General features: G+C 46.0%; 2 protein-coding genes across 3 annotated transcripts in view; one reads left to right on the plus strand and one right to left on the minus strand.

The window, feature by feature from the left end:
* LOC129869518 (ciliary neurotrophic factor receptor subunit alpha-like) overlaps positions 1-27,511 on the plus strand; it is a 574,739-nt gene that overhangs the window by 23,417 nt on the left and 523,811 nt on the right. The window lies entirely within an intron of this gene.
* LOC129869503 (salivary glue protein Sgs-3-like) lies at positions 10,596-23,034 on the minus strand. Its single transcript, XM_055943971.1, has 3 exons — positions 23,029-23,034; positions 19,161-19,846; positions 10,596-10,623 (listed from the first exon to the last, which is right to left on the minus strand). The coding sequence occupies exons 1-3, from the start codon at positions 23,032-23,034 to the stop codon at positions 10,596-10,598; spliced, it is 720 nt and encodes a 239-aa protein (XP_055799946.1).

The raw sequence follows: 27,511 nt of genomic DNA on the forward strand, positions 1-27,511 counted from the left end.
CAAGCCAGCAGTGGGATGCAGTGTTATATGCTGCTGATCTCTGGGACCCAACTCTCGTAGCAATTACCCAGCCCCAACCCTCCTAGCAGTTCCCCAGCCCCAACCCTCCTAGCAGTTCCCCAGCCCCAACCCTCCTAGCAGTTCCCCAGCCCCAACCCTCCTAGCAGTTCCCCAGCCCCAACCCTCCTAGCAGTTACCCAGCCCCAACTCTCCTAGCAATTACCCAACCCCAACCCTCCTAGCAGTTCCCCAGCCCCAACCCTCCTAGCAGTTACCCAGCCCCAAACCTCCTAGCAGTTCCCCAGCCCCAACCCTCCTAGCATTTACCCAGCCCCAACCCTACTAGCAGTTACCCAGCCCCAACCCTCCTAGCAGTTACCCAGCCCCAACCCTCCTAGCAGTTCCCCAGCCCCAACCCTCCTAGCAGTTCCCCAGCCCCAACCCTCCTAGCAGTTCCCCAGCCCCAACCCTCCTAGCAGTTCCCCAGCCCCAACCCTCCTAGCAGTTCCCCAGCCCCAACCCTCCTAGCAGTTACCCAGCCCCAACTCTCCTAGCAATTACCCAACCCCAACCCTCCTAGCAGTTCCCCAGCCCCAACCCTCCTAGCAGTTCCCCAGCCCCAACCCTCCTAGCAGTTACCCAGCCCAAACCCTCCTAGCAGTTAACCCAGCCCCAACCCTCCTAGCAGTTACCCAGCCCCAACCCTCCTAGCAATTCCCCAGCCCCAACCCTCCTAGCAGTTACCCAGCCCCAACCCTCCTAGCAGTTCCCCAGCCCCAACCCTCCTAGCAGTTCCCCAGCCCCAACCCTCCTAGCAGTTACCCAGCCCCAACCCTCCTAGCAGTTCCCCAGCCCCAACCCTCCTAGCAGTGCCCCAGCCCCAACCCTCCTAGCAGTGCCCCAGCCCCAACCCTCCTAGCAGTTACCCAGCCCCAACCCTCCTAGCAGTTCCCCAGCCCCAACCCTCCTAGCATTTCCCCCAGCCCCAACCCTCCTAGCAGTTACCCAGCCCCAACCCTTCTAGCAGTTACCCAGCCCCAACCCTCCTATCAGTTACCCAGCCCCAACCCTCCTATCAGTTCCCCAGCCCCAACCCTCCTAGCAGTTACCCAGCCCCAACCCTCCTAGCAGTTACCCAGCCCCAACCCTCCTAGCAGTTCCCCAGCCCCAACCCTCCTAGCAGTTCCCCAGCCCCAACCCTCCTAGCAGTTCCCCAGCCCCAACCCTCCTAGCAGTTCCCCAGCCCCAACCCTCCTAGCAGTTACACAGCCCAAACCCTCCTAGCAGTTAACCCAGCCCCAACCCTCCTAGCAGTTACCCAGCCCCAACCCTCCTAGCAATTCCCCAGCCCCAACCCTCCTAGCAGTTACCCAGCCCCAACCCTCCTAGCAGTTCCCCAGCCCCAACCCTCCTAGCAGTGCCCCAGCCCCAACCCTCCTAGCAGTTACCCAGCCCCAAACCTCCTAGCAGTTCCCCAGCCCCAACCCTCCTAGCATTTACCCAGCCCCAACCCTACTAGCAGTTACCCAGCCCCAACCCTCCTAGCAGTTACCCAGCCCCAACCCTCCTAGCAGGTCCCCAGCCCCAACCCTCCTAGCAGTTACCCAGCCCCAACCCTCCTAGCAGTTACCCAGCCCCAACCCTCCTAGCAGTTCCCCAGCCCCAAGCCGGCAGCTGACACGGCACGATCGGGCACACACTTTGGTATCTAAAACTGACTCAGTCTAGGAATAGTCCCAGAAAGTCTCATTATTTGGCCTCGTAGCAGGGCCATTAAATGCTGTATGCACCCTATTCACTATATTGTACCAAGGGCCCATAGGGTAGTAGTGCACTTTATAGGGAATAGTATGCATTTTGTGACTGGAACGCTGTGTTTCTGCCTGGCCTTCCTACCGACCGGAGGGCTTTTAATCTATTAATGGATGATCCTTAAACACTAATCAATGTGGCCTTTTATATTTCCTTTAAAGCAGAGAGGAAATGAATAAATAAATCATGTTGGCTGAGTGGCCTCTCAAACACCCTCTCTTCCTCTCCTCTCCTCTCCTCTCCTCTCCTCTCCTCTCCTTTCCTCTCCTCTCCTCTCCTTTCCTTTCCTCTCCTCTCCTCTCCTCTCCTCTCCTCTCCTCTCCTGTAGGGCATGCTTGTCTTCTCACGTTGGTTTGCAAACCATACTGACACTATTTGCTATATTTTGCCTTCAGTCTGCAGCTTTTTATTAGCAATGCTTATTTTGATAGCATTCAGCACACTTCGTTATAAGTGAAAGAGAAGGTCCTGTGCTGAAGGTCGGAGGAGGCAGGCTCTCTCTGAAGCTCCGGCTACTTGCATTAGCATCTTGAATTCACTGTAATCAGAGTTGACTGTTCTACAAGGGAAGCTACCAGAGTTGAATAGTCTACAAGGGAAGCTACCAGAGTTGAATAGTCTACAAGGGAAGCTACCAGAGTTGAATAGTCTACAAGGGAAAGTACCAGATTTGAATAGTCTACAAGGGAAGGTACCAGAGTTGACAAAGTTAAATCAAACGTATTTATAAAGCCCTTTTTCAGCAGATGTAACAAAGTGATTATAAGAAATGCAGTCTAAAACCCCAAACAGCAAGCAATGCAGATGTAGAAGCACGGTGGCCAGGAAAAACTCACTAGAAAGTCTTGAACCTAGGGAAGGCCAGTCCTCTTCTGGCTGTGCCGGGTGGAGATTATAAGAGTACATGGCCATTAAGGCAAGATCGTTCTTCAAGATGTTTAAACATTCTTAGATGACCAGCAGGGTCAAATAATAATCATAGTGGGCGTAGCAGGTGCAAAAGGTCAGCACCTCAGGAGTAAATGACAGTTCAGAGGTCAAGAGAGGTCGAGAGAGAGAGAAAGACAAGGTAGTGCGTCCGGTGAACAGGTCAGGGTTACATAGCCACAGCAGAACAGCAGAAAATGGATCAGCAGCACAGCCAGGTAGACTGAGGACGGGGACAGCCAGGAGTCATCAGGCCAGGTAGTCCTGAGGTGAGAGAATTAGAGGGAGCATACTTGGTGTCACAGGACACCAGATAAGACAGGAGAATTACACCAGATAGGACAGACTGACCCTAGCCCCTCGGCAGATAGACTATTGCAGCATAGATACTGGAAGCTGAGACAGGGATCGGGGGACATGTGGCCCCCGGACAGGGCCAACCTGGCAGGATTTAACCCCACACACCTTTCCAAATTACAGCCCCCACACCACTAGAGGGATATCAACAGACCACCAACTTACTACCCTGAGACAAGGCTGAGTATAGTCCCCACACCACTAGAGGGATATCAACAGAGCACTACCCTGAAACAAGGCTGAGTATAGTCCCCACACCAATAGAGGGATATCAACAGACCACTAACTTACTACCCTGAGACAAGGCTGAGTATAGTCCCCACACCACTAGAGGGATATCAACAGAGCACTACCCTGAAACAAGGCTGAGTATAGTCCCCACACCACTAGAGGGATATCAACAGACCACTAACTTACTACCCTGAGACCAGGCTGAGTATAGTCCCCACACCACTAGAGAGATATCAACAGACCACTAACTTACTACCCTGAGACAAGGCTGAGTATAGTCCCCACACAACTAGAGGGATATCAACAGACTACTAACTTACTACCCTGAGACAAGGCTGAGTATAGTCCCCACACCACTAGAGGGATATCAACAGACTACTAACTTACTACCCTGAGACAAGGCTGAGTATAGTCCCCACACCACTAGAGGGATATCAACAGACCACCAACTTACTACCCTGAGACAAGGCTGAGTATAGCCCCCACACCACTAGAGGGATATCAACAGACTACTAACTTACTACCCTGAGACAAGGCTGAGTAAAGCCCATGAAGATCTCCTCCACTGCACGAGCCCGAGGGGGCGCAAGACTGGACAGCAAGATCATGCCATGGACTCAAGCCTGGCACAACGTGATGCACCCCTCCTAGGGACGGCATGGAAGAGCACTAGTAAGCCAGTGACTCAGCCCCGGGTCAGAAGCAGAGAATCGCAGTGGTGAGACGGGAACCGGCCAGGCAGAGAAAGCAAGGACAACAGTCCATCATAGGACCTACTGAAGAGATGATTCTGCATCTCTCACATGGACAGGCAGACCATTCCATAAAATTGAGCTCTATAGGAGAAAGTCCTGCCTCCATCTGTTTTCTTAGAAATTCCTCCATCTGTTTTCTTAGAAGGCAGGACGAAATCGGAGAGATAGGTAGGAGCAAGCCCATGTAATAAAATCAGCTCAAGCCTTGACAGGAAGCCATTGTAGAGAGGCTAGCACTGGAGTAATGTTGTTCTAGGCAAGGATCTAGAAGCCATGTTTAGCACTAACTGAAGTTTATTTACTGCTTTATCCTGGTAGCCGGAGAGTAGAGCATTGCAGTAGTCTAATCTTGTGAGGATCGACGCTGGTAGACGAGGAGGGAAGGGAGTGAGCATTTAATTAGCAATAGACATGGAACAGGACGGCGTCATGACACACATCGACATTAACGCTGACACAAGGTAATGGAGTCTGGGAGCAGGCGTGACAAATCTACAAGTGACAAAAGCATGGATTTGCTTTTCTGCATATTTTTGGGACTAAAAGTTTTATTATTGATATGTTTGTCAAAAGAGATGGTACGGGTCTGCAGGATCCAAGGTAACATCTACACTACCGTTCAAAAGTTTGGAGTCACTTAGAAATGTCCTTGTTTTTGAATGAAAAGCACATTTTTTATCCATTAAAATAACATAACATTTATCAGAAATACAGTGTAGACATTGATAATGTTGTAAATGACTATTGTAGCTGGAAACGGCTGATTTTTAATGGAATATCTACATAGGCGTACAGAGGCCCATTATCAGCAACCATCACTCCTGTGTTCCAATAACACGTTGTGTTAGCTAATCCAAGTTTATCATTTTAAAAGGCAAATTGATCATTAGAAAACCCGTTTGCAATTATTTTAGCAGAGCTGAAAACTAATGTTCTGATTAAAGAGGCAATACAATTGGCCTCCTTTACATTAGTTGAGTATCTGGAGCATCAGCATTTGTGGGTTCGATTACAGACTCAAAATGGCCAGAAACAAAGGACCTTCTTCTGAAAATCGTCAGTCTATTTTTGTTCTGTCACGCCCTGACCATAGAGAGCCCTCGGGGTTCTCTATGGTGTTTTAGGTCAGGGCGTGACTAGGGTGGTTTCTAGGTCTTATATTTCTATGTTGGTGTGTGTGTGTATGGTTCCCAATTGGAGGCAGCTGATAATCGTTACCTCTAATTGGGGATCATACTTAGTGTGTCCTTTTTCCCACCTGCTATGGGGGATGTTGTTTTGTATGAGTGTCTATGTGCCCTACGTATTTCACGATCGTTATATCTTTGTTGTTTTGGAAGTTTTCACTATCATTAAAATGTGGAACTGTACTCACGCTGCGCCTTGGACCAATTATTCTTATGACGGTTGTGACATGTTCTGAGAAAATGAAGGCTCTTGCCAAGAAACAGACAATCCCGTACAACGCTGTGTACCGTCACAGAACAGAACAAACTGTTAACAGTCCTCCTGTAAACAGCTTTACCGGGTTTTGACCAGGAACACCACAGTTTGTACAAAAGTTATATAAAACACCCAAAATGTAATGAAATTCATCACAACGTGTTTTGTGTGTTCAGATGTGTGGACAAAGTCATGGAACCTTACGACAATCAGATTAAATGAACTACATTTTTCAGAGTGAAAACTTGTAAACCGGTCCAATTCGACCGGAACAGAGCAGGAGCCTTAAAAGTAAAACATTTACCGACATCCCCTTCCTCATGTCTGAAACACAGGCTTCCAGGGTAGGCCCTTTTGGTGCTTCACCGTGTTCCACGGGTATCTGTCGTCCGCATAGCAGTGAAAGTTGACATTTTGTTTCCCGAATGACATCACCAAGAAATAGAATATATAGTGAAAACAATAGCGGTCCTATAACGGAACCTTGAGAATCACAGAAACGTACAATGGATTTGTCAGAGGACAAACCAACCACAGAGACAAACTGATATCTTTCCGACAGATCTAAAACCAGGCCAGAACTTGTCTTTGTAGACCAATTAGGGTTTCCATTCTTTCCCCCAAAAATGTGGTGATCGATGGTGTCAAATGCAACTAAGGTCAAGGAGCACGAGGACAGATGCAGTGCCTTCTGCATTGTGCAACGATGTCATCAAAACAAAGGGTGGCTACTTTGAAGAATCTAAAATATATTTTATATATTTTTTTTCATATGTGTTATTTGACAGTGTTGATGTCTTCACTATTATTATACAAGGTGGAATATAGTAAAAATAAAGAAAAACCCTTGAATGAATATGTGTGTCCAAACTTTTGACTGGTACTGTATGTTGCATTTGCAAACGTGATAAGATGTTGGTCCGATAGTCCGGAATTATGAGGAATAACATTTAGATACACAATATTTATTCTACAGGACAACATTCGATCCAGGGTTTGGCAATGTGGGTCCGTGGACTTTTCCATGTGATTATTGAAGTCGCCACACATTAGAATATTATCTGGCATGACTACAAGGTTCGATAGGAATTCTGGGAAGTCAGTGAGTAACGCTGTATATGGCCCAGGAGGCCTGTAAACAGTAGCTATAAAAAGTGACTGATTAGGCTGCATACATTTCATGACTAGAAGCTCAAAAGATGAACATTCTGTAACTAGATTTTTGGAAATTGAAATTTGCTGTCACAAACGCTTCCTCCTTTGCGGGTTTAATGGGGGATATGGTCTGAAGTTTTTTTGCGCTTGGTGACCTCTGACTGATTCATCATAACAATGTTGGTGCCGACGTGAATAGCAATATCCCTCTACACTCGACAGTTTTAGCCTTAGCCAGCACCATCTTCACGTTAGCCTGCAAATGGGCCCATGGGCTTACAACTTGACTATTCTCACCATAAGGTGATAGTTCTCCTGTATATTATGAGTACATTGACTGCCATTAGAAGGCATCATGTTACTTCGCTTTTTGAGGTGGTGGAGGTCCTGCTGATCTGTGTCCAGGTAAAGCGTCAGGGGGGAAAAAGTTGAATTAAAAAGGTTGTGTGACTAAGACCAAACCAAACTAAGACCTTGTAAACATGTTAAATACAGAGTTTGATTAAATAGTTATTAAGAGTAAAAAGTGAAAACATTTGGCAGTTAGCCAACTAGCAACAGAAAATACAGAGACAACATGGAAGTGTGTGTCACCAGTCACGTGATCAGCAAGTAGGAAGAGAGGGGAGGGTACCAGAGTTGACTAGTCTACAGAGGAGGGTATCAGAGTTGACTAGTCTACAGAGGAGGGTACCAGAGTTGACTAGTCTACAGAGGAGGGTACCAGAGTTGACTAGTCTACATAGGAGGGTACCAGAGTTGACTAGTCTACAGAGGAGGGTCTCAGAGTTTACTAGTCTACAGAGGAGGGTATCAGAGTTGACTAGTCTACAGAGGAGGGTACCAGAGTTGACTAGTCTACAGAGGAGGGTACCAGAGTTGACTAGTCTACAGAGGAGGGTATCAGAGTTGACTAGTCTACAGAGGAGGGTGTCAGAGTTGACTAGTCTACAGAGGAGGGTACCAGAGTTGACTAGTCTACAGAGGAGGGTCTCAGAGTTGACTAGTCTACAGAGGAGGGTATCAGAGTTGACTAGTCTACAGACGAGGGTATCAGAGTTGACTAGTCTACAGAGGAGGGTCTCAGAGTTGACTGGTCTACAGAGGAGGGTACCAGAGTTGACTAGTCTACAGAGGAGGGTATCAGAGTTGACTAGTCTACAGAGGAGGGTACCAGAGTTGACTAGTCTACAGAGGAGGGTCTCAGAGTTGACTAGTCTACAGAGGAGGGTACCAGAGTTGACTAGTCTACAGAGGAGGGTACCAGAGTTGACTAGTCTACAGAGGAGGGTCTCAGAGTTGACTAGTCTACAGAGGAGGGTACCAGAGTTGACTAGTCTACAGAGGAGGGTACCAGAGTTGACTAGTCTACAGAGGAGGGTCTCAGAGTTGACTAGTCTACAGAGGAGGGTACCAGAGTTGACTAGTCTACAGAGGAGGGTACCAGAGTTGACTAGTCTACAGAGGAGGGTACCAGAGTTGACTAGTCTACAGAGGAGGGTACCAGAGTTGACTAGTCTACAGAGGAGGGTATCAGAGTTGACTAGTCTACAGAGGAGGGTGTCAGAGTTGACTAGTCTACAGAGGAGGGTACCAGAGTTGACTAGTCTACAGAGGAGGGTATCAGAGTTGACTAGTCTACAGACGAGGGTATCAGAGTTGACTAGTCTATAGAGGAGGGTCTCAGAGTTGACTGGTCTACAGAGGAGGGTACCAGAGTTGACTAGTCTACAGAGGAGGGTATCAGAGTTGACTAGTCTACAGAGGAGGGTACCAGAGTTGACTAGTCTACAGAGGAGGGTCTCAGAGTTGACTAGTCTACAGAGGAGGGTACCAGAGTTGACTAGTCTACAGAGGAGGGTACCAGAGTTGACTAGTCTACAGAGGAGGGTATCAGAGTTGACTAGTCTACAGAGGAGGGTACCAGAGTTGACTAGTCTACAGAGGAGGGTATCAGAGTTGACTAGTCTACAGACGAGGGTATCAGAGTTGACTAGTCTACAGAGGAGGGTCTCAGAGTTGACTGGTCTACAGAGGAGGGTACCAGAGTTGACTAGTCTACAGAGGAGGGTATCAGAGTTGACTAGTCTACAGAGGAGGGTACCAGAGTTGACTAGTCTACAGAGGAGGGTCTCAGAGTTGACTAGTCTACAGAGGAGGGTACCAGAGTTGACTAGTCTACAGAGGAGGGTCTCAGAGTTGACTAGTCTACAGAGGAGGGTACCAGAGTTGACTAGTCTACAGAGGAGGGTACCAGAGTTGACTAGTCTACAGAGGAGGGTACCAGAGTTGACTAGTCTACAGAGGAGGGTACCAGAGTTGACTGGTCTACAGAGGAGGGTATCAGAGTTGACTAGTCTACAGAGGAGGGTGTCAGAGTTGACTAGTCTACAGAGGAGGGTACCAGAGTTGACTAGTCTACAGAGGAGGGTCTCAGAGTTGACTAGTCTACAGAGGAGGGTATCAGAGTTGACTAGTCTACAGACGAGGGTATCAGAGTTGACTAGTCTATAGAGGAGGGTCTCAGAGTTGACTGGTCTACAGAGGAGGGTACCAGAGTTGACTAGTCTACAGAGGAGGGTATCAGAGTTGACTAGTCTACAGAGGATGGTACCAGAGTTGACTAGTCTACAGAGGAGGGTCTCAGAGTTGACTAGTCTACAGAGGAGGGTACCAGAGTTGACTAGTCTACAGAGGAGGGTACCAGAGTTGACTAGTCTACAGAGGAGGGTATCAGAGTTGACTAGTCTACAGAGGAGGGTACCAGAGTTGACTAGTCTACAGAGGAGGGTACCAGAGTTGACTAGTCTACAGAGGAGGGTATCAGAGTTGACTAGTATACAGAAGCATCATGAAGACCAAGGAGCTCTCCAAACAGGTCAGAGACAAAGTTGTGGAGAAGTACAGATCAGGGTTGGGTTATAAAAAAATATCTGAAACTTTGAACATCCCACGGAGCACCATTAAATCAATTATATAACAATTGAAAGAACATGGCACGACAACAATCCTGCCAAACCAGCCGCCCACCAAAACTCACGGACCAGGCAAGGAGGGCATTAATCAGAGAGGCAACAAATAGACAAGAGATAACCCTGAAGGAGCTGTGTAGATTGGTGTATCAGTCCATAGGACCACCTTAAGCCGTACACTCCACAGAGCTGGACTTTACAGACGTGTCCGGAAAAAAGCCATTGCTTAAAGTGTTCACCAAAAGGCATGTGGGAGACTCCCCAAACATATGGAAGAATGTAATCTGTTCAAATGAGACAAAACATGTTGCTTTTTTGCTAACACTTGGCTTCTGTCCCAAGTGTCATATAGAGGGAGGGTGCTGATAATCAACAACCTGGTGGCATTCTCCCTGTGGCATAAACTGGCTGTCCTCAACCCCCCCCCCCCCCACCGGCCTACTTCTAGACCTGCAAAGCAAGCTGGTGGAATTCTTCTGGTCGGGCCATAGCTAGCTGAGGGCGGCAGTGTTGTCGATGTCCGTCCACGAAGGAGGACAGGGCCTGGTGGAACTGGAGAGCAGGGTGGCTGCATTCCGACTAAAGGCTGGGCATAGATTGCTGTACCATACTTATATCGGCTGGAGGGAACCAGCATGAGCGCTGCTGAGGAGAGCTGGCGGATTAGGGTTGGACCAGCAGCTGTTCCTCATGAGGCTGGAGAGGCTGAATAGGGAAAGGGGAAAGGGGGATACCTAGTCAGTTGTCCAACTGATTGTATTAAACTGAAATGTGTCTTCTGCATTTAACCCAAACCTTCTGAATCAGAGAGGTGTGTGGGGGGCTGCCTTAATCGACATCCACATCTTCAGCGCCTGGGGAAAAGTGGGTTAACTGCCTCGCTCAGGAGCAGAAGCACACATTTTTACCTTGTCAGCTCGAGTACAGCAAGTCTCTCTGATTTCTACTCTGCGATGCTGAGGGCCTGGCAGCTGCATGAGAAACCACATGAGAAGGGGGTGTGGAGCCTGGGCTGTGGGAGGAGCCTATCTTCCACAATCCAGCCATCGTTTTGAGATCAGTTCAGTCAGACACCCTGCAGCAGCGACTGATGGCAGCAGGTTTATTAAGGCTGGGTGACCTGCGGTTGCGGGTGGAGGAGGGAAAACTCTGGAAGTCCTGGCACAACAGGAATGACATCTATTACGCCGCTGGATTCCTGGGGGAGGAGCCAGGAGTCTGAGCCGGTAAGGGGGGGTGTTTGAGAGGCCAAAGGGAGAGGGGCCACCAACGTTTCCGCCACTGCAGGTGACGGCAGAGACTGGGGACTGTCAAGGGGGTCTGGAGGACTTGTTAGGTTTTAACACTCCGAGCCTGGGGGAGTTTGAGGGGGTGGGAGGTAAAGCCATCTACAACCTCTGCATTAAGGTAAGGAACATTAGGAGCCTAACAGGAGTGAAGGCACATCAGTGGCAAGGGGTATGTGGGGAGGAGAGTATGGTGGGTTTTAGATGGAGGGCGCTCTACAAACCTCCAGTACCAAAGAGATCAGGTGACCTCCAGTGGAGGGTTCTACATGGAAACCCTGGCCACTGATAGATGGTTGGCACGGGTCGACCCGGGAGTCGGACAGGGGTATCCTTTCTGTGTCATGAGTGAAACTGTGCATCATGTGTTTTCTGTGTGCGCCCGGGTTAATGCCATTAATATCTCTGTTGAAAAGTCTGTGTGAGAGGTGGACATATTGTCTGGATGTATTTGAATAAGGAAAAGGCCAAATGTGTGTTTTCTGTTTGCTCAGGCAACGTTGACGATTTGGCGAACAAGGAGGAACAGGGTCAAAGTTCGGGGGGATAACAGACCCTTTACTTGTATTTCATGGGGTGATCTCTGCACACCTTAGGGTGGAATTAGAGTTGTATAAATGATAAGTGCAGAGATATTTAAGGACATATGGTCGGGGAGGCCGTCCGTATACCTGGGGGAGATGGGTTGGATATATACGGTTGTAGAAATGGTTATTGTGATGTTGTTTTGTATTGTGTGGTAGAGGGTGATTATGCAACACAGGAGATATTTGTTTTTTACAGCAGGGGAGGGGGGGGGTTTAATGGAATGAGGGTGTATCATTAAAGAAGGACAAAAAGTCAAGTCTCTCTCTCTCATGTTGGACTCTTTAAATGGGACTGAGGCCCGTAGGCCTAGTGCCATTCTGTTTCTGCTTCTGCTTTAATCCATGAATAATTTTCATAGCCAACACTTCCCCTTGATAAGAGGGAAAATGTAAAAGCACAGGTTCAATGATTTCCAATGACTGGTCCTGAGGGGGGCTTTCTGTCATTGGAGAGTCTGAGATAACACACTGTGTCCTGTTCTGTCACTAACCAGGCTGCTCTGCATGTGCTGTTCCACTGATAGCACTAAAGCCCAGGAGCAAGTGGCAGCCTGTATGTGGAAGCTAAGGACGGCTGACTGCTTCCTGTTTCAATAGAACATTGCCAGGTTCTTATTGATCAGTGTCTCGTCAGTCTGAAAAGGCAAAGGAAGGCTAGTCAACTCTGGTACCCTCCTCTGTAGACTAGTCAACTCTGAGACCCTCCTCTGTAGACTAGTCAACTCTGATACCCTCCTCTGTAGACTAGTCAACTCTGATACCCTCCTCTGTAGACTAGTCAACTCTGGTACCCTCCTCTGTAGACTAGTCAACTCTGAGACCCTCCTCTGTAGACTAGTCAACTCTGATACCCTCCTATGTAGACTAGTCAACTCTGGTACCATCCTCTGTAGACTAGTCAACTCTGGTACCCTCCTCTGTAGACTAGTCAACTCTGATACCCTCCTCTGTAGACTAGTCAACTCTGGTACCCTCCTCTGTAGACCAGTCAACTCTGATACCCTCCTCTGTGGACCAGTCAACTCTGATACCCTCCTCTGTAGACTAGTCAACTCTGATACCCTCCTCTGTGGATCAGTCAACTCTGATACCCTCCTCTGTAGACTAGTCAACTCTGGTACCCTCCTCTGTAGACCAGTCAACTCTGATACCCTCCTCTGTGGACCAGTCAACTCTGGTACCCTCCTCTGTAGACTAGTCAACTCTGGTACCCTCCTCTGTAGACCAGTCAACTCTGATACCCTCCTATGTAGATTAGTCAACTCTGATACCCTCCTATGCAGACTAGTCAACTCTGGTACCCTCCTATGTAGACTAGTCAACTCTGATACCCTCCTATGTAGACTAGTCAACTCTGGTTCCCTCCTCTGTAGGCTATTTAACTCTGATAAAAATCCATTTAAACTACAGTTTGTAATGCAACAAAATAGGAAAAGCACCAAGGGGGATGAATACTTTTGCAAAGCACTGTAGATCATTTAGAGCTTTGCTCTTGCCCCAGTTTACATTAGCTGACGAAGCTCCCTCGTACACCTTCCCACTAGCCTCTAGTGCCAGCATATTCTGCCCATCCCTCACCATCACAGAAACGTCACCTGCGTACGCCGACACTGCTATGCCTGCCAACACAGAAAAGGCTCAATGGCTAGTGTATATAACTGCCCCGATAGAGGATAACCTTGTCTAATGCCCCACCTCACTCAGACTGGCCTACTGAGCCCCCCTCCCACCTTGACCATACATGACGCCCCTGCATACATCTTCACACAAGTCAAAAAACCTTTCCCCAAACACAGACATCAAATTAAACAGTCACTCATGGTCCACTCTATCAATCAAATCAATCAAATGTATTGATAAAGCCCTTCGTACATCAGCTGATATCTCAAAGTGCTGTACAGAAACCCAGCCTAAAACCCCAAACAGCAAGCAATGCAGGTGTAGAAGCACGGTGGCTAGGAAAGATTCCCTAGAAAGGACAGAACCTAGGAAGAAACCTAGAGAGGAACCAGGCTCTGAGGAGTGGCCAGTCCTCTTCTGGCTGTGCCGGGTGGAGATTATAACAGAACATGGCCAAGATGTTCAAATGTTCATAGATGACCAGCAGGGTCAAATAATAATAATCACAGTGGTTGTAGAGGGTGCAACAGGTCAGCACCTCAGGAGTAAATGTCAGTTGGCTTTTCATAGCCGATCATTCAGAGTATCTCTACTGCTCCTGCGGTCTCTAGAGAGTTGAAAACAGCAGGTCTGGGACAGGTAGCACGTCCGGTGAACAGGTCAGGGTTCCATAGCCGCAGGCAAAACAGTTCAAACTGGAGCAGCAGCACGGCCAGGTGCACTGGGGACAGCAAGGAGTCATCATGCCAGGTAGTCCTGAGGCATGGTCCTAGGGCTCAGGTCCTCCGAGAGAGAGAAAGAAAGAAAGAATGAGAGAAAGAAAAAGAGAGAGAGAGAGAATTAGAGAGCATGCTTAAATTCACACAGCACACCGGATAAGACAGGAGAAATACTCCAGATATAACAGACTGACTTTAGCCTCCCGACACAAACAAAAGCCTTCTCTTGGTCTAGAGAGACCAGTTCTTAAGTTCAAACAAGTCCCCTTTTTTGGGCAGGAAAGTCAGACCCAGCCTCATCTACACCACCATCTATAACCTGACTAGACCCAGCCTCATCTACACCACCATCTATAACCTGACTAGACCCAGCCTCATCTACACCACCATCTATAACCTGACTAGACCCAGCCTCATCTACACCACCATATATAACCTGACTAGACCCAGCCTCATCTACACCACCATCTATAACGTGACCAGACCAAGCCTCATCTACACCACCATCTATAACCTGAGCAGACCCAGCCTCATCTACACCACCATCTATAACGTGACCAGACCAAGCCTCATCTACACCACCATCTATAACCTGACTAGACCCAGCCTCATCTACACCACCATCTATAACATGACCAGACCCAGCCTCATCTACACCACCATCTATAACATGACTAGGCCCAGCCTCTGCCTGCGTCTTAACTTGTCTAGGACGCCTCGCCAACAGCCAATGAAATTGCAGGGCGCCAAGTTTAATCAACAGAAATGTCATAATTCAATTTTCTAAAACATACAAGTATTAGACATCATTTTAAGGATAACATTCTCGTTAATCCAACAAAAGTGTCCAATTTCAAAAAAGCTTTTCGGCGAAAGCAGAACATATCATTATATTAGGTCAGCAACTAGTCACAGAAAGCATACAGCGATTTTCCAACCAAAGAGAGGAGTCACAAAAAGCAGAAATATTGATCAAATTAATCACTAACCTTTGATATTCTTCATCAGATGACACTCCCGGGACAACATGTTACACAATAGATTTTCAGTTTACATTTGGCTTTGCCTCCAAAACATCCCGTGAATTTGCGCAGAGCCACATCAAATCACAGAAATACTCATAATAAACATTGATAAAAGATACAAGTGTTATTCACAGATTTAAAGATATACTTCTCCTTAATGCAACCGCTGTGTCAGATTTCAAAAAAACTTCACGGAAAAGCGAACCATGCAATAATCTGAGTACGGCGCTCAGACGACAAATCAACCCAAACAGATATCCGCCATGTTGGAGTCAACAGATGTCAGAAATAGCATTATAAATATTCACTTACCTTTGATCTTCATCAGAATGCACTCCCAGGGATCCCAGTTCCACAATAAATGTTTGATTTGTTCCATAAAGTCCATCATTTATGTCCAAATACCTCCTTTTGGTTTGCGCGTTCAGTACACAATCTAAACTCACGACGCACGGGCAAGTCCAGGCAAAAGTTCAGACGAAAGTCATATTACAGTCCATAGAAACATGTCAAACGAAGTATAGAATCCATCTTTAGGATGTTTTTAACGTAAATATTCAATAATGTTCCAACCGGAGAATTCCTTTGTCTTCATAAAAGCAATGGAACAGAGCTCGCTCTCACGTGGACGAGCGTCACGAGCTCCTGGCATTCTGCCAGAGCCCTGACTCATTCCCCACTTCACAGTAGAAGCATCAAACAAGGTTCTAAATACTGTTGACATCTATTGGAAGCGGTAGGAAGTGTAAAATGACCCCATAGACACTGTGTATTCGATAGGCCAAGAGTTGAAAACCTACAAACCTCAGATTTCCCACTTCCGTGTTGGATTTTTCTCGGGTTTTCGCCTGCCATATGAGTTCTGTTATACTCACAGACATCATTCAAACAGTTTTAGAAACTTCAGAGTGTTTTCTATGCAAATCTACTAATAATATGCATATATTAACAACTGAGACTGAGTAGCAGGCAGTTTACTCTGGGCACGCTTTCATCCAAACGTGAAAATGCTGCCCCCTATCCGTAACATTAAGGCCCCCTGCACATTGACCTCGGTTTCCCCCACTTGCGCTCACCTTGTCTATGGTGTTTATGTTGGCACACAAAGGTCTTATGCCTCAAATCCCCATACTCAAAACACAGCAGACTATCCGCGCTGGCAAACCCTGCATAGAGCCCCTCCCCTCACTTTAAAATGCACATTTATCTGCCTCCGGAATGAAACAACATGCTTAACAACATCTGCCTGAAAACGACACGACAACCGCAAGCAAAGTTACCAAAACGACTCAGCTCTTTCCTGATTTGATCATCTGTAATAAACGGAGGCAGATTCGCAACTACCACCCGGGTCGAAGGAGTCGAAAGAGGAGAAATCGGCACCAAAACAGAGAGAGAGAACTAGCAGAGAGACATCCCTTACAAAACATCCCTTACAAAACATCCCAGTAGCGATCAGCCAACCCACCAAATTCACTCTTTCATGACACAACCACAGCTTTGTTCATTCTGGATGCAGTATGTATAAATTCAGCTCCTACCTGTTCACCTGTTCACCTGTTCACCTGTTCACCTGTTCACCGATCGTGAGCAGAACCTCCTCCACCTTAAAACCTCTACCGACCCCCCCCTCCCGGATCTGGGATCATCCTCATCAAAAAAGCTGACTAGCATAGCCTAGCCTAGCGCCACAGGGATATCATATAATATAATTTCATGAAATCACAAGTCCAATACAGCAAATGAAAGATAAACATCTTGTGCATCCAGCCAACATTTCCGATTTTTAAAATGTTTTACAGCGAAAACACAATATATATTTATATTAGCTCACCACAATATCCAAAAACACACCGCCATTTTTCCACCTCAAAGACAGCTTTCACAAAACCCACAAATAGAGATAAAATTAATCACTAGCCTTTTAACAACTTCATCAGATGATAGTCTTATAACATCATGTTATACAATACATTTATGTTTTGTTCGAAAAAGTGCGTATTTATAGCTACAAATCCTGGTTTTACATTGTAAATATGGGGCCAAAATGCACCAAATTGTCCGGAGAAATTTTGGACAGTCACGTAATCTAACCAAAAAACTCATCATAAACTTTGCTAAAAAATACATGTTGTACAGCAAATGAAAGATACACTGGTTCTTAATGCAACCGCTGTGTTAGATTAAAAAAAAAAAACTTTAGTACAAAGTATAGCATGCAATAATCTGAGATATCGCCCAGCCATTCTCCGCGATGTTGGAGCCAACATATTCCACAAAAATACGAAATAACATCATAAATATTCTCTTATTTTGGATGATCTTCCATCAGAATGTAGTGCAAGGAGTCCTAGTTCCAGAATAAATCGTTGTTTTGTTTTAGAATGTCCATTTCTTCAGTTTCACATCAAGCTAGACACCCCATTCAACATTCTACTGCCTCTTGACATCTAGTGGAAGGCGTATGAAGTGCATACAGATCCATAAATATAAGGCTCTGAATAGGCAAGGCCTTACACAGACACCCAGTTTCAGAATTTTCACTTCCTTTTGGAAGTTTGCTGCCAAATGAGTTCTGTTTTACTCACAGATATAATTCAAACAGTTTTAGAAACTTCAGAGTGTTTTCTATCCAACAGTAATAATAATATGCATATCGTATGATCTAGAACAGAGTACGAGGCCGTTTAATTTGGGCACGATTTTTTCCCAAAGTGAAAACAGCGCCCCCTATTAAGAAGAAGTGAACTCCTTTCTCAGGAACACACCTGCATCTATGCCGTAACGACAGTACCTTCGCCACGTTAACTCTTTCACAGCGCAGAGGAGACGCTGTCGTTAGGGCATGGATCCAGGTGTGTTCCTGAAAATGCCATCACGCACACCACACCGTTCAAACCTCAGGAGTCCAAAACTCCGTCCTCTTAGTTCTTAACTTTGAAAAAAAAACCAGTGGGTACCGCTAAACTAACAGTGAGTTAACCCTCCACCATAGAAATAAAAAATTTAAAGAAAAGATCAAGGATAGAATCAAGAAAATGAGTAAGGACAGAGCCCTCCACACGGCCTCTCAACTACAAACATTCCCAGCATGCACTGAGAGAGAGAGAGAGAGAGGTGGGTTCAAGAAACAGGGGGAGAAGAGAGAGAGAGAGAGGTGGGAGCAAGAAACAGGGGCAGAAGAGAGAGAGAGAGAGAGAGAGAGAGAGAGAGAGAGGTGGGAGCAAGAAACAGGGGGAGAAGAGAGAGAGGCATTTGAGGGTGGGGGGTTGATATATTTTAGAGAGGAGGATTTTTTGTCTCTCCTCAGTCCGTGGCAGCAGACTCCTCCCCCTCAGGGGCAGTGTGGGGAAAACGTCAATAAGGGTTATGAGAGAACATGAAGGACCCTGTCATCCCCCTGGTAACGTAACCCTGTCATCCCCCTGGTAACGTAACCCTGTCATCCCCCTGGTAACGTAACCCTGTCATCCCCCTGGTAACGTAACCCTGTCATCCCCCTGGTAACGTAACCCTGTCATCCCCCTGGTAACACAACCTTTCATCCATTTTACTTCTCCATCATTTAGCAGACACTCTTATCCAGAGCGACGTACAGGAACAGTTAGGGTTAGGTACCTTGCTCAAAGGCACATCGACAGATTTATTTCACCTATGTAGCGCTCGTCTTCCTCCTCGTCTGAGGAGGAGCAAGGATCGGACCAAAGCGCAGCGTGGTTTGAATACATATTTTAATATTAGCAACGAAGACGAAAAACACTTGACGAAATACAAAACAATAAACGACGTGAACAAACGAACAAAAACAGTACCGTGCGGCGAACAAACACAGACACGACAACAATCACCCACCAACAAACAGTGAAAACAGCCTACCTTAATATGGTTCCCAATCAGAGACAATGACAAACACCTGCCTCTGATTGAGAACCATATCAGGCCAAACGAACAAACTGAAACATAGAAACAAATAGCATAGACTGCCCACCCCAACTCACGCCCTGACCATACTAAATAAACACAAAACAAGGGAATCAAGGTCAAGAACGTGACAACCTAGTTGTCTCGGGATTCGAACTAGCGACCTTTTGGTTACTGGCACAACATTCTTAACTGCTAGGCTACCTGTCATCTCCGTGGTAACACAACTGTGACAACACATGTATCCGTTCAGTCTTTAATCTCCTGCTCCAGACTGATGTCAGGATGATGTCAGAGGGGTGACTCGACATTACAACAGTCTAATCACTTTGTCTGGTGCCAGCTAGTACCTGTTTTTCTTTGTTGGAATATAGCAGTTCTTATCTACAGGCTTGGTGTCTACAGGCTTGGTGTCTACAGGCTTGGTGTCTACAGGCTTGGTGTCTACAGGCTTGGTGTCTACAGGCTTGGTGTCTACAGGCTTGGTGTCTACAGGCTTGGTGTCTGCAGGCTTGGTGTCTACAGGCTTGGTGTCTACAGGCTTGGTGTCTACAGGCTTGGCGTCTACAGGCTTGGTGTCTACAGGCTTGGTGTCTGCAGGCTTGGTGTCTACAGGCTTGGTGTCTACAGGCTTGGTGTCTGCAGGCTTGGTGTCTGCAGGCTTGGTGTCTACAAGCTTGGTGTCTGCAGGCTTGGTGTCTGCAGGCTTGGTGTCTGCAGGCTTGGTGTCTACAGGCTTGGTGTCTACAGGCTTGGTGTCTGCAGGCTTGGTGTCTACAGGCTTGGTGTCTGCAGGCTTGGTGTCTACAGGCTTGGTGTCTACAGGCTTGGTGTCTACAGGCTTGGCGTCTACAGGCTTGGTGTCTACAGGCTTGGTGTCTGCAGGCTTGGTGTCTACAGGCTTGGTGTCTACAGGCTTGGTGTCTACAGGCTTGGTGTCTGCAGGCTTGGTGTCTACAGGCTTGGTGTCTACAGGCTTGGTGTCTACAGCCTTGGTGTCTACAGGCTTGGTGTCTACAGGCTTGGCGTCTATACTCTATAGAAGGTGACTGTACTCTATAGAAGGAGACTGTACTCTATATAAGGAGACTGTACTCTATATAAGAAGACTGTACTCTATATAAGGAGACTGTACTCTAAATAAGGAAACTGTATATCAGACTGTACTCTATAGAAGGTGACTGTATGTCAGACTGTACTCTATATAAGGAGACTGTACTCTATATAAGGAGACTGTATATCAGACTGTACTCTATATAAGGAGACTGTACTCTATATAAGGTGACTGTATATCAGACTGTAATCTATATAAGGAGACTGTATATTAGGCTTTACTCATCCCTGTGTCCTTGGAAACTGACGTTCCTCTCTCTCCTTGAATGGTATGACCCCTCCCTCCCTCCATCCTGTAGGTAATGAATATCCTGGAGACGGAATTAATGGTTCTAGCAGGAGATCATTATAAATATTAAACCCCAGCACCATATGGCAAACTGCTAACCATATTATATTACTCCAATCTCCCCATCAGGCTGGTTGGGATTAAGATACTCTACTGTATGTATCTGTTCTATAGACTGGTTGGGATTAAGATACTCTACTGTATGTATCTGTTCTATGGACTGGTTGGGATTAAGATACTCTACTGTATGTATCTGTTCTTTAGACTGGTTGGGATTAAGACACTCTACTGTATGTATCTGTTCTTTAGACTGGTTGGGATTAAGATACTCTACTGTATGTATCTGTTCTATAGACTGGTTGGGATTAAGATACTCTACTGTATGTATCTGTTCTATAGACTGGTTGGGATTAAGATACTCTACTGTATGTATCTGTTCTATGGACTGGTTGGGATTAAGACACTCTACTGTATGTATCTGTTCTATGGACTGGTTGGGATTAAGATACTCTACTGTATGTATCTGTTCTATGGACTGGTTGGGATTAAGATACTCTACTGTATGTATCTGTTCTATGGACTGGTTGGGATTAAGATACTCTACTGTATGAATCTGTTCTATAGACTGGTTGGGATTAAGACACTCTACTGTATGTATCTGTTCTATGGACTGGTTGGGATTAAGATACTCTACTGTATGTATCTGTTCTATGGACTGGTTGGGATTAAGATACTCTACTGTATGTATCTGTTCTATGGACTGGTTGGGATTAAGATACTCTACTGTATGTATCTGTTCTATAGACTGGTTGGGATTAAGATACTCTACTGTATGTATCTGTTCTATAGACTGGTTGGGATTAAGATACTCTACTGTATGTATCTGTTCTATGGACTGGTTGGGATTAAGATACTCTACTGTATGAATCTGTTCTATAGACTGGTTGGGATTAAGATACTCTACTGTATGAATCTGTTCTATAGACTGGTTGGGATTAAGACACTCTACTGTATGTATCTGTTCTATGGACTGGTTGGGATTAAGATACTCTACTGTATGTATCTGTTCTATGGACTGGTTGGGATTAAGATACTCTACTGTATGTATCTGTTCTATAGACTGGTTGGGATTAAGATACTCTACTGTATGTATCTGTTCTATGGACTGGTTGGGATTAAGATACTCTACTGTATGTATCTGTTCTATGGACTGGTTGGGATTAAGATACTCTACTGTATGAATCTGTTCTATAGACTGGTTGGGATTAAGATACTCTACTGTATGTATCTGTTCTATAGACTGGTTGGGATTAAGATACTCTACTGTATGAATCTGTTCTATAGACTGGTTGGGATTAAGATACTCTACTGTATGTATCTGTTCTATGGACTGGTTGGGATTAAGATACTCTACTGTATGTATCTGTTCTATGGACTGGTTGGGATTAAGATACTCTACTGTATGTATCTGTTCTATGGACTGGTTGGGATTAAGATACTCTACTGTATGTATCTGTTCTATAGACTGGTTGTGATTAAGACACTCTACTGTATGTATCTGTTCTATGGACTGGTTGGGATTAAGATACTCTACTGTATGTATCTGTTCTATGGACTGGTTGGGATTAAGATACTCTACTGTATGTATCTGTTCTATGGACTGGTTGGGATTAAGATACTCTACTGTATGTATCTGTTCTATGGACTGGTTGGGATTAAGACACTCTACTGTATGTATCTGTTCTATGGACTGGTTGGGATTAAGATACTCTACTGTATGTATCTGTTCTATGGACTGGTTGGGATTAAGACACTCTACTGTATGTATCTGTTCTATGGACTGGTTGGGATTAAGATACTCTACTGTATGTATCTGTTCTATGGACTGGTTGGGATTAAGACACTCTACTGTATGTATCTGTTCTTTAGACTGGTTGGGATTAAGATACTCTACTGTATGTATCTGTTCTATGGACTGGTTGGGATTAAGACACTCTACTGTATGTATCTGTTCTATGGACTGGTTGGGATTAAGATACTCTACTGTATGAATCTGTTCTATGGACTGGTTGGGATTAAGACACTCTACTGTATGTATCTGTTCTTTAGACTGGTTGGGATTAAGATACTCTACTGTATGTATCTGTTCTATGGACTGGTTGGGATTAAGATACTCTACTGTATGTATCTGTTCTATGGACTGGTTGGGATTAAGATACTCTACTGTATGTATCTGTTCTATGGACTGGTTGGGATTAAGATACTCTACTGTATGTATCTGTTCTATGGACTGGTTGGGATGCATACAGTACCTTCGGAAATTATATTATATTAATAATAATATATATATATATAATTAATTATATAGACCCATTTAATTTTTACACATTTTGTTAATTTACAGCCTTTCAATAAAGTGAATAAAATTATACTTTTTTTTATCAGCAATCTACACACAATACCCCAAAATGACAAAGCAAAAACAGGTTTATAGAATGCCTTCCAAATGTATTAAACTTTAAAAACAGAAATACCTTAGTTACATAATTATTCAGACCCTTTGCTATGAGACTTGAAATTGATCTCAGGTGAATCCTGTTTCCATTGAAAATCCTTGAGATGTTTCTACATCTTGATTTGGCCACTTGTGGTAATTCAATTGATTGGCGATGATTTGGAAAGGCACACACCCGTCTATATAAGGTCCCACAATTGACAGTGCATGTCAGAGCAAAAACCAAGCCATGAGGTCGAAGGAATTGTCCATAGAGCTCCGAGACAGGATTGTGTCGAGGCACAGCTCTCGGGAAGTGTACCAACATTTTTTGGCAGCATTGAAGGTCCCCAAGAACACAGCGCCCTCCATCAATCTTAAATGGAAGAAGTTTGGAACAACCAAGACTCTTCCTAGAGCTGGCCGCATGGCCAAACTGAGCAATCAGGGGAGACGGGCCTTGGTCAGGGAGGTGACCAAGAACCCGATGGTCACTCTGACAGACATCCAGAGTTCCTCTGTGGAGATGAGATTTGTGCAGCACCCCACCAATCAGGCCTTTATGGTAGAGTGGCCAGACGGATGTCACTCCTTAGTAAAAGGCACATGACAGCCCACTTGGAGTTTGCCAAAAGGTTGCCAAAGACTCTCAGACCATGAGAAACAATATTCTCTGGTCTGATGAAACCAAGATTGAACTCTTTGGCCTGAATGCTAAGAGTCATGTCTGGAGGAAACCTGACACCATCCATACGGTGAAGCATGGTGGTGGCAGCATCATGTCTGGAGGAAACCTGGCACCATCCATACGGTGAAGCATGGTGGTGGCAGCATCATGTCTGGAGGAAACTTGACACCATCCATACGGTGAAGCATGGTGGTGGCAGCATCATGTCTGGAGGAAACCTGGCACCATCCATACGGTGAAGCATGGTGGTGGCAGCATCATGTCTGGAGGAAACCTAGCACCATCCATACGGTGAAGCATGGTGGTGGCAGCATCATGTCTGGAGGAAACCTGGCACCATCCATACGGTGAAGCATGGTGGTGGCAGCATCATGTCTGGAGGAAACTTGACACCATCCATACGGTGAAGCATGGTGGTGGCAGCATCATGTCTGGAGGAAACCTGGCACCATCCATACGGTGAAGCATGGTGGTGGCAGCATCATGTCTGGAGGAAACCTGGCACCATCCATACAGTGAAGCATGGTGGTGGCAGCATCATGTCTGGAGGAAACCTGGCACCATCCATATGGTGAAGCATGGTGGTGGCAGCATCATGTCTGGAGGAAACCTGGCACCATCCATACGGTGAAGCATGGTGGTGGAGGCATCATGTCTGGAGGAAACCTGACACCATCCATACGGTGAAGCATGGTGGTGGCAGCATCATGCTGTGGGGATATTTTTAAGTGTGGCAGGGACTGGGAAACTAGTCAAGATTGAGGCAAAAATGAATGGAGCAAAGTACAGAGAGATCTTTGAGGGAAACCTGCTCCAGAGCGCTCAGCACCACAGACTGGGGCGAAGGTTCACCTTCCAGCAGGACAACAACATTAATCACACAGCCAATACAACGCAGAAGTGGCTTCAGGACAAGTCTCTGAATGTCCTTGAGTGGCCCAGCCAGAGCCCGGAACCTGATCTAACATCTCTGGAGAGACCTGAAAATAGCTGTGCAGCAACACTCCCCATCCAACCTGACAGAGTTTAAGAGGATCTGCAGAGAAGACTGGGAGAAACTCCCCAAATACAGGTGTGCCAAACTTGTAGCGTCATACCCAAGAAGACTCGAGGCTGTAATCACTGCCAAAGGTGCTTCAACAAAGTACTGAGTAAAAGGTCTGAATATTTATGAAAATGTTATATTTCCTGTTTTCTTTCAAATATAAATTAGCAAAATGTTCTAAAAACTCATTATTCAGTGCGTAGATTGATGAGGAAATTGTTTTATTGAATCAATTTCAGAAAAAGGCTCTAACGTAACAAAATGTAGAAAAAGTCAAGGGGTCTAATGAGTTCCCGAAGGCACTGTATACTATATTGGAGGAACTGGTATTACTGTATGTGTATGGCTGCTGTAAATGACTAACAAGCAACCATGTCTGTTATGTTTAGGACACATGGTGCACATTCCAAAAGGCTCCCTAGTCCCTATACAGAATATTAGGTTTGACCAGAGCCTTAGAGCAAATAGGGTTCCTTTTGGTGAATAATTAATGCACTGCAGTGAAAACCAACTCCAGAACCATATCGGATGAAAGCTGTGTCATTCTCATGTCAATGATTCTAACTATTCTAACTAAGCCTGGCTGAAATGCTCTTCTTTCTGTCTCTTCTCCTCATCCAATTTATCCTCTCTTCTCTCTGTTTCTCTTAGTCTCTATTTATGTCACTCTCTCTCATTCTCTTTCTCTCTCATTCTCTTTCTCTCTCCTTTCTACTATCTCTTTCTCTTTCCTCTCTTTCTCTTTCTCTTTGTCTCTCCTTTCAACTCTCTCTCTCTCCATCTCTCTAATCTGTCTTTCCTCTCTCCTCTCTCTCTCCTCTCTCTCCCTCTCTCTACTCTCTCTCTTTCTCTCTCCTCTCTTTTTCTCTTTCACGCTACTCTCTCCTCTCTCTCTCTCTCTCTCTCTCTGTCTCTCTCTCTCTCTCTCTCTTTCTCTGTCTCTCTCTCTCTCTCTCTCTCTCTCTTTCTCTTTCTCGATCGTTCTCTTTCACGCTACTCTCTCTCTCTCTCTCTCTGTCTCTCTCTCTCTCTCTTTCTCTTTCTCGATCGTTCTCTTTCACGCTACTCTCTCCTCTCTACTTTCTTTATACGCGTTCTCTGATATAGGGTTTGAAGGTGATTTGAGTCAGAGGTGACCCATGCCAGGCCACTAACCCAGCCTCTAACGCCTCTCTCTCTCTCTCTCTCTCTCTCTCTCTCTCTCTCTCTCTCTCTCTCTCTCTCTCTCTCTCTCTCTCTCTCTCTCTCTCTCTCTCTCTCTCTCTCTCTCTCTCTCTCTCTCTCTCTCTCTCTCTCTCTCTCTCTCTCTCTCTCTCTCTCTCTCTCTCTCTCTCTCTGTCTCTCTCTCTCTCTCAAAGTGCTCTGCTCTTCTCTGTTAAAGACAAAAAATTGTCATTGAGAAAAATACTTAATCAATGTCAATCACCCAAATCTGAATCTGTTCCAGTGGTATTTATGTCCCTGTCTGCATAGAGCTTTAGGTCCCTGTCTGCATAGGGCTTTAGGTCCCTGTCTGCATAGAGCTTTAGGTCCCTGTCTGCATAGAGCTTTAGGTCCCTGTCTGCATAGAGCTATAGGTCCCTGTCTGCATAGAGCTATAGGTCCCTGTCTGCATAGAGCTTTAGGTCCCTGTCTGCATAGAGCTTTAGGTCCCTGTCTGCATAGAGCTTTAGGTCCCTGTCTACATAGAGCTTTAGGTCCCTGTCTGCATAGAGCTTTAGGTCCCTGTCTGCATAGAGCTTTAGGTCCCTGTCTGCATAGAGCTTTAGGTCCCTGTCTGCATAGAGCTATAGGTCCCTGTCTGCATAGGGCTTTAGGTCCGTGTCTGCATAGAGCTATAGGTCCCTGTCTACATAGAGCTTTAGGTCCCTGTCTGCATAGAGCTTTAGGTCCCTGTCTGCATAGGGCTTTAGGTCCCTGTCTGCATAGAGCTTTATGGCCCTGTCTGCATAGAGCTGTATGTCCCTGTCTGCATAGAGCTTTAGGTCCCTGTCTGCATAGAGCTTTAGGTCCCTGTTTAGGTCCCTGTCTGCATAGAGCTTTAGGTCCCTGTCTGTATAGAGATTTAGGTCCCTGTTTAGGTCCCTGTCTGCATAGAGCTTTAGGTCCCTGTCTGCATAGAGCTTTAGGTCCCTGTCTGCCTAGAGCTTTAGGTCCCTGTCTGCATAGGGCTTTAGGTCCCTGTTTAGGTCCCTGTCTGCATAGAGCTTTAGGTCCCTGTCTGCATAGAGCTTTAGGTCCCTGTCTGTATAGGGCTTTAGGTCCCTGTCTGCATAGAGCTTTAGGTCCCTGTCTGCATAGAGCTTTAGGTCCCTGTCTGCATAGAGCTTTAGGTCCCTGTCTGCATAGAGCTTTAGGTCCCTGTTTAGGTCCCTGTCTGCATAGAGCTTTAGGTCCCTGTCTGCATAGAGCTGTATGTCCCTGTCTGCATAGGGCTTTATGTCCCTGTCTGCATAGAGCTTTAGGTCCCTGTTTAGGTCCCTGTCTGCATAGAGCTTTAGGTCCCTGTTTAGGTCCCTGTCTGCATAGGGCTTTAGGTCCCTGTTTAGGTCCCTGTCTGCATAGAGCTTTAGGTCCCTGTCTGCATAGAGCTTTAGGTCCCTGTCTGTATAGGGCTTTAGGTCCCTGTCTGCATAGAGCTTTAGGTCCCTGTCTGCATAGAGCTTTAGGTCCCTGTCTGCATAGAGCTTTATGTCCCTGTCTGCATAGGGCTTTAGGTCCCTGTCTGCATAGAGCTTTAGGTCCCTGTCTGCATAGAGCTTTATGTCCCTGTCTGCATAGAGCTTTAGGTCCCTGTCTGCATAGAGCTTTAGGTCCCTGTCTGAATAGAGCTTTAGGTCCCTGTTTAGGTCCCTGTCTGCATAGAGCTTTAGGTCCCTGTCTGTATAGAGCTTTAGGTCCCTGTCTGCATAGGGCTTTAGGTCCCTGTCTGCATAGAGCTTTATGTCCCTGTCTGTATAGAGCTATAGGTCCCTGTTTAGGTCCCTGTCTGCATAGAGCTTTAGGTCCCTGTCTGCATAGAGCTTTAGGTCCCTGTTTAGGTCCCTGTCAGTATAGAGCTTTAGGTCCCTG

Source organism: Salvelinus fontinalis, chromosome 2 (genome assembly GCF_029448725.1).
Source record: "Salvelinus fontinalis isolate EN_2023a chromosome 2, ASM2944872v1, whole genome shotgun sequence".
Taxonomy (NCBI): domain Eukaryota; kingdom Metazoa; phylum Chordata; class Actinopteri; order Salmoniformes; family Salmonidae; genus Salvelinus; species Salvelinus fontinalis.

What these genes read in the sequence shown, in the direction of transcription:
- LOC129869503 (XM_055943971.1), bottom strand. An exon ending in ATTCCAACAAAGAAAAACAG is followed by an intron (nt 10,624 to 19,160) that starts GTACTAGCTGGC and finishes TTTCTCATGCAG; the next exon opens with CTGCCAGGCCCTCAGCATCG.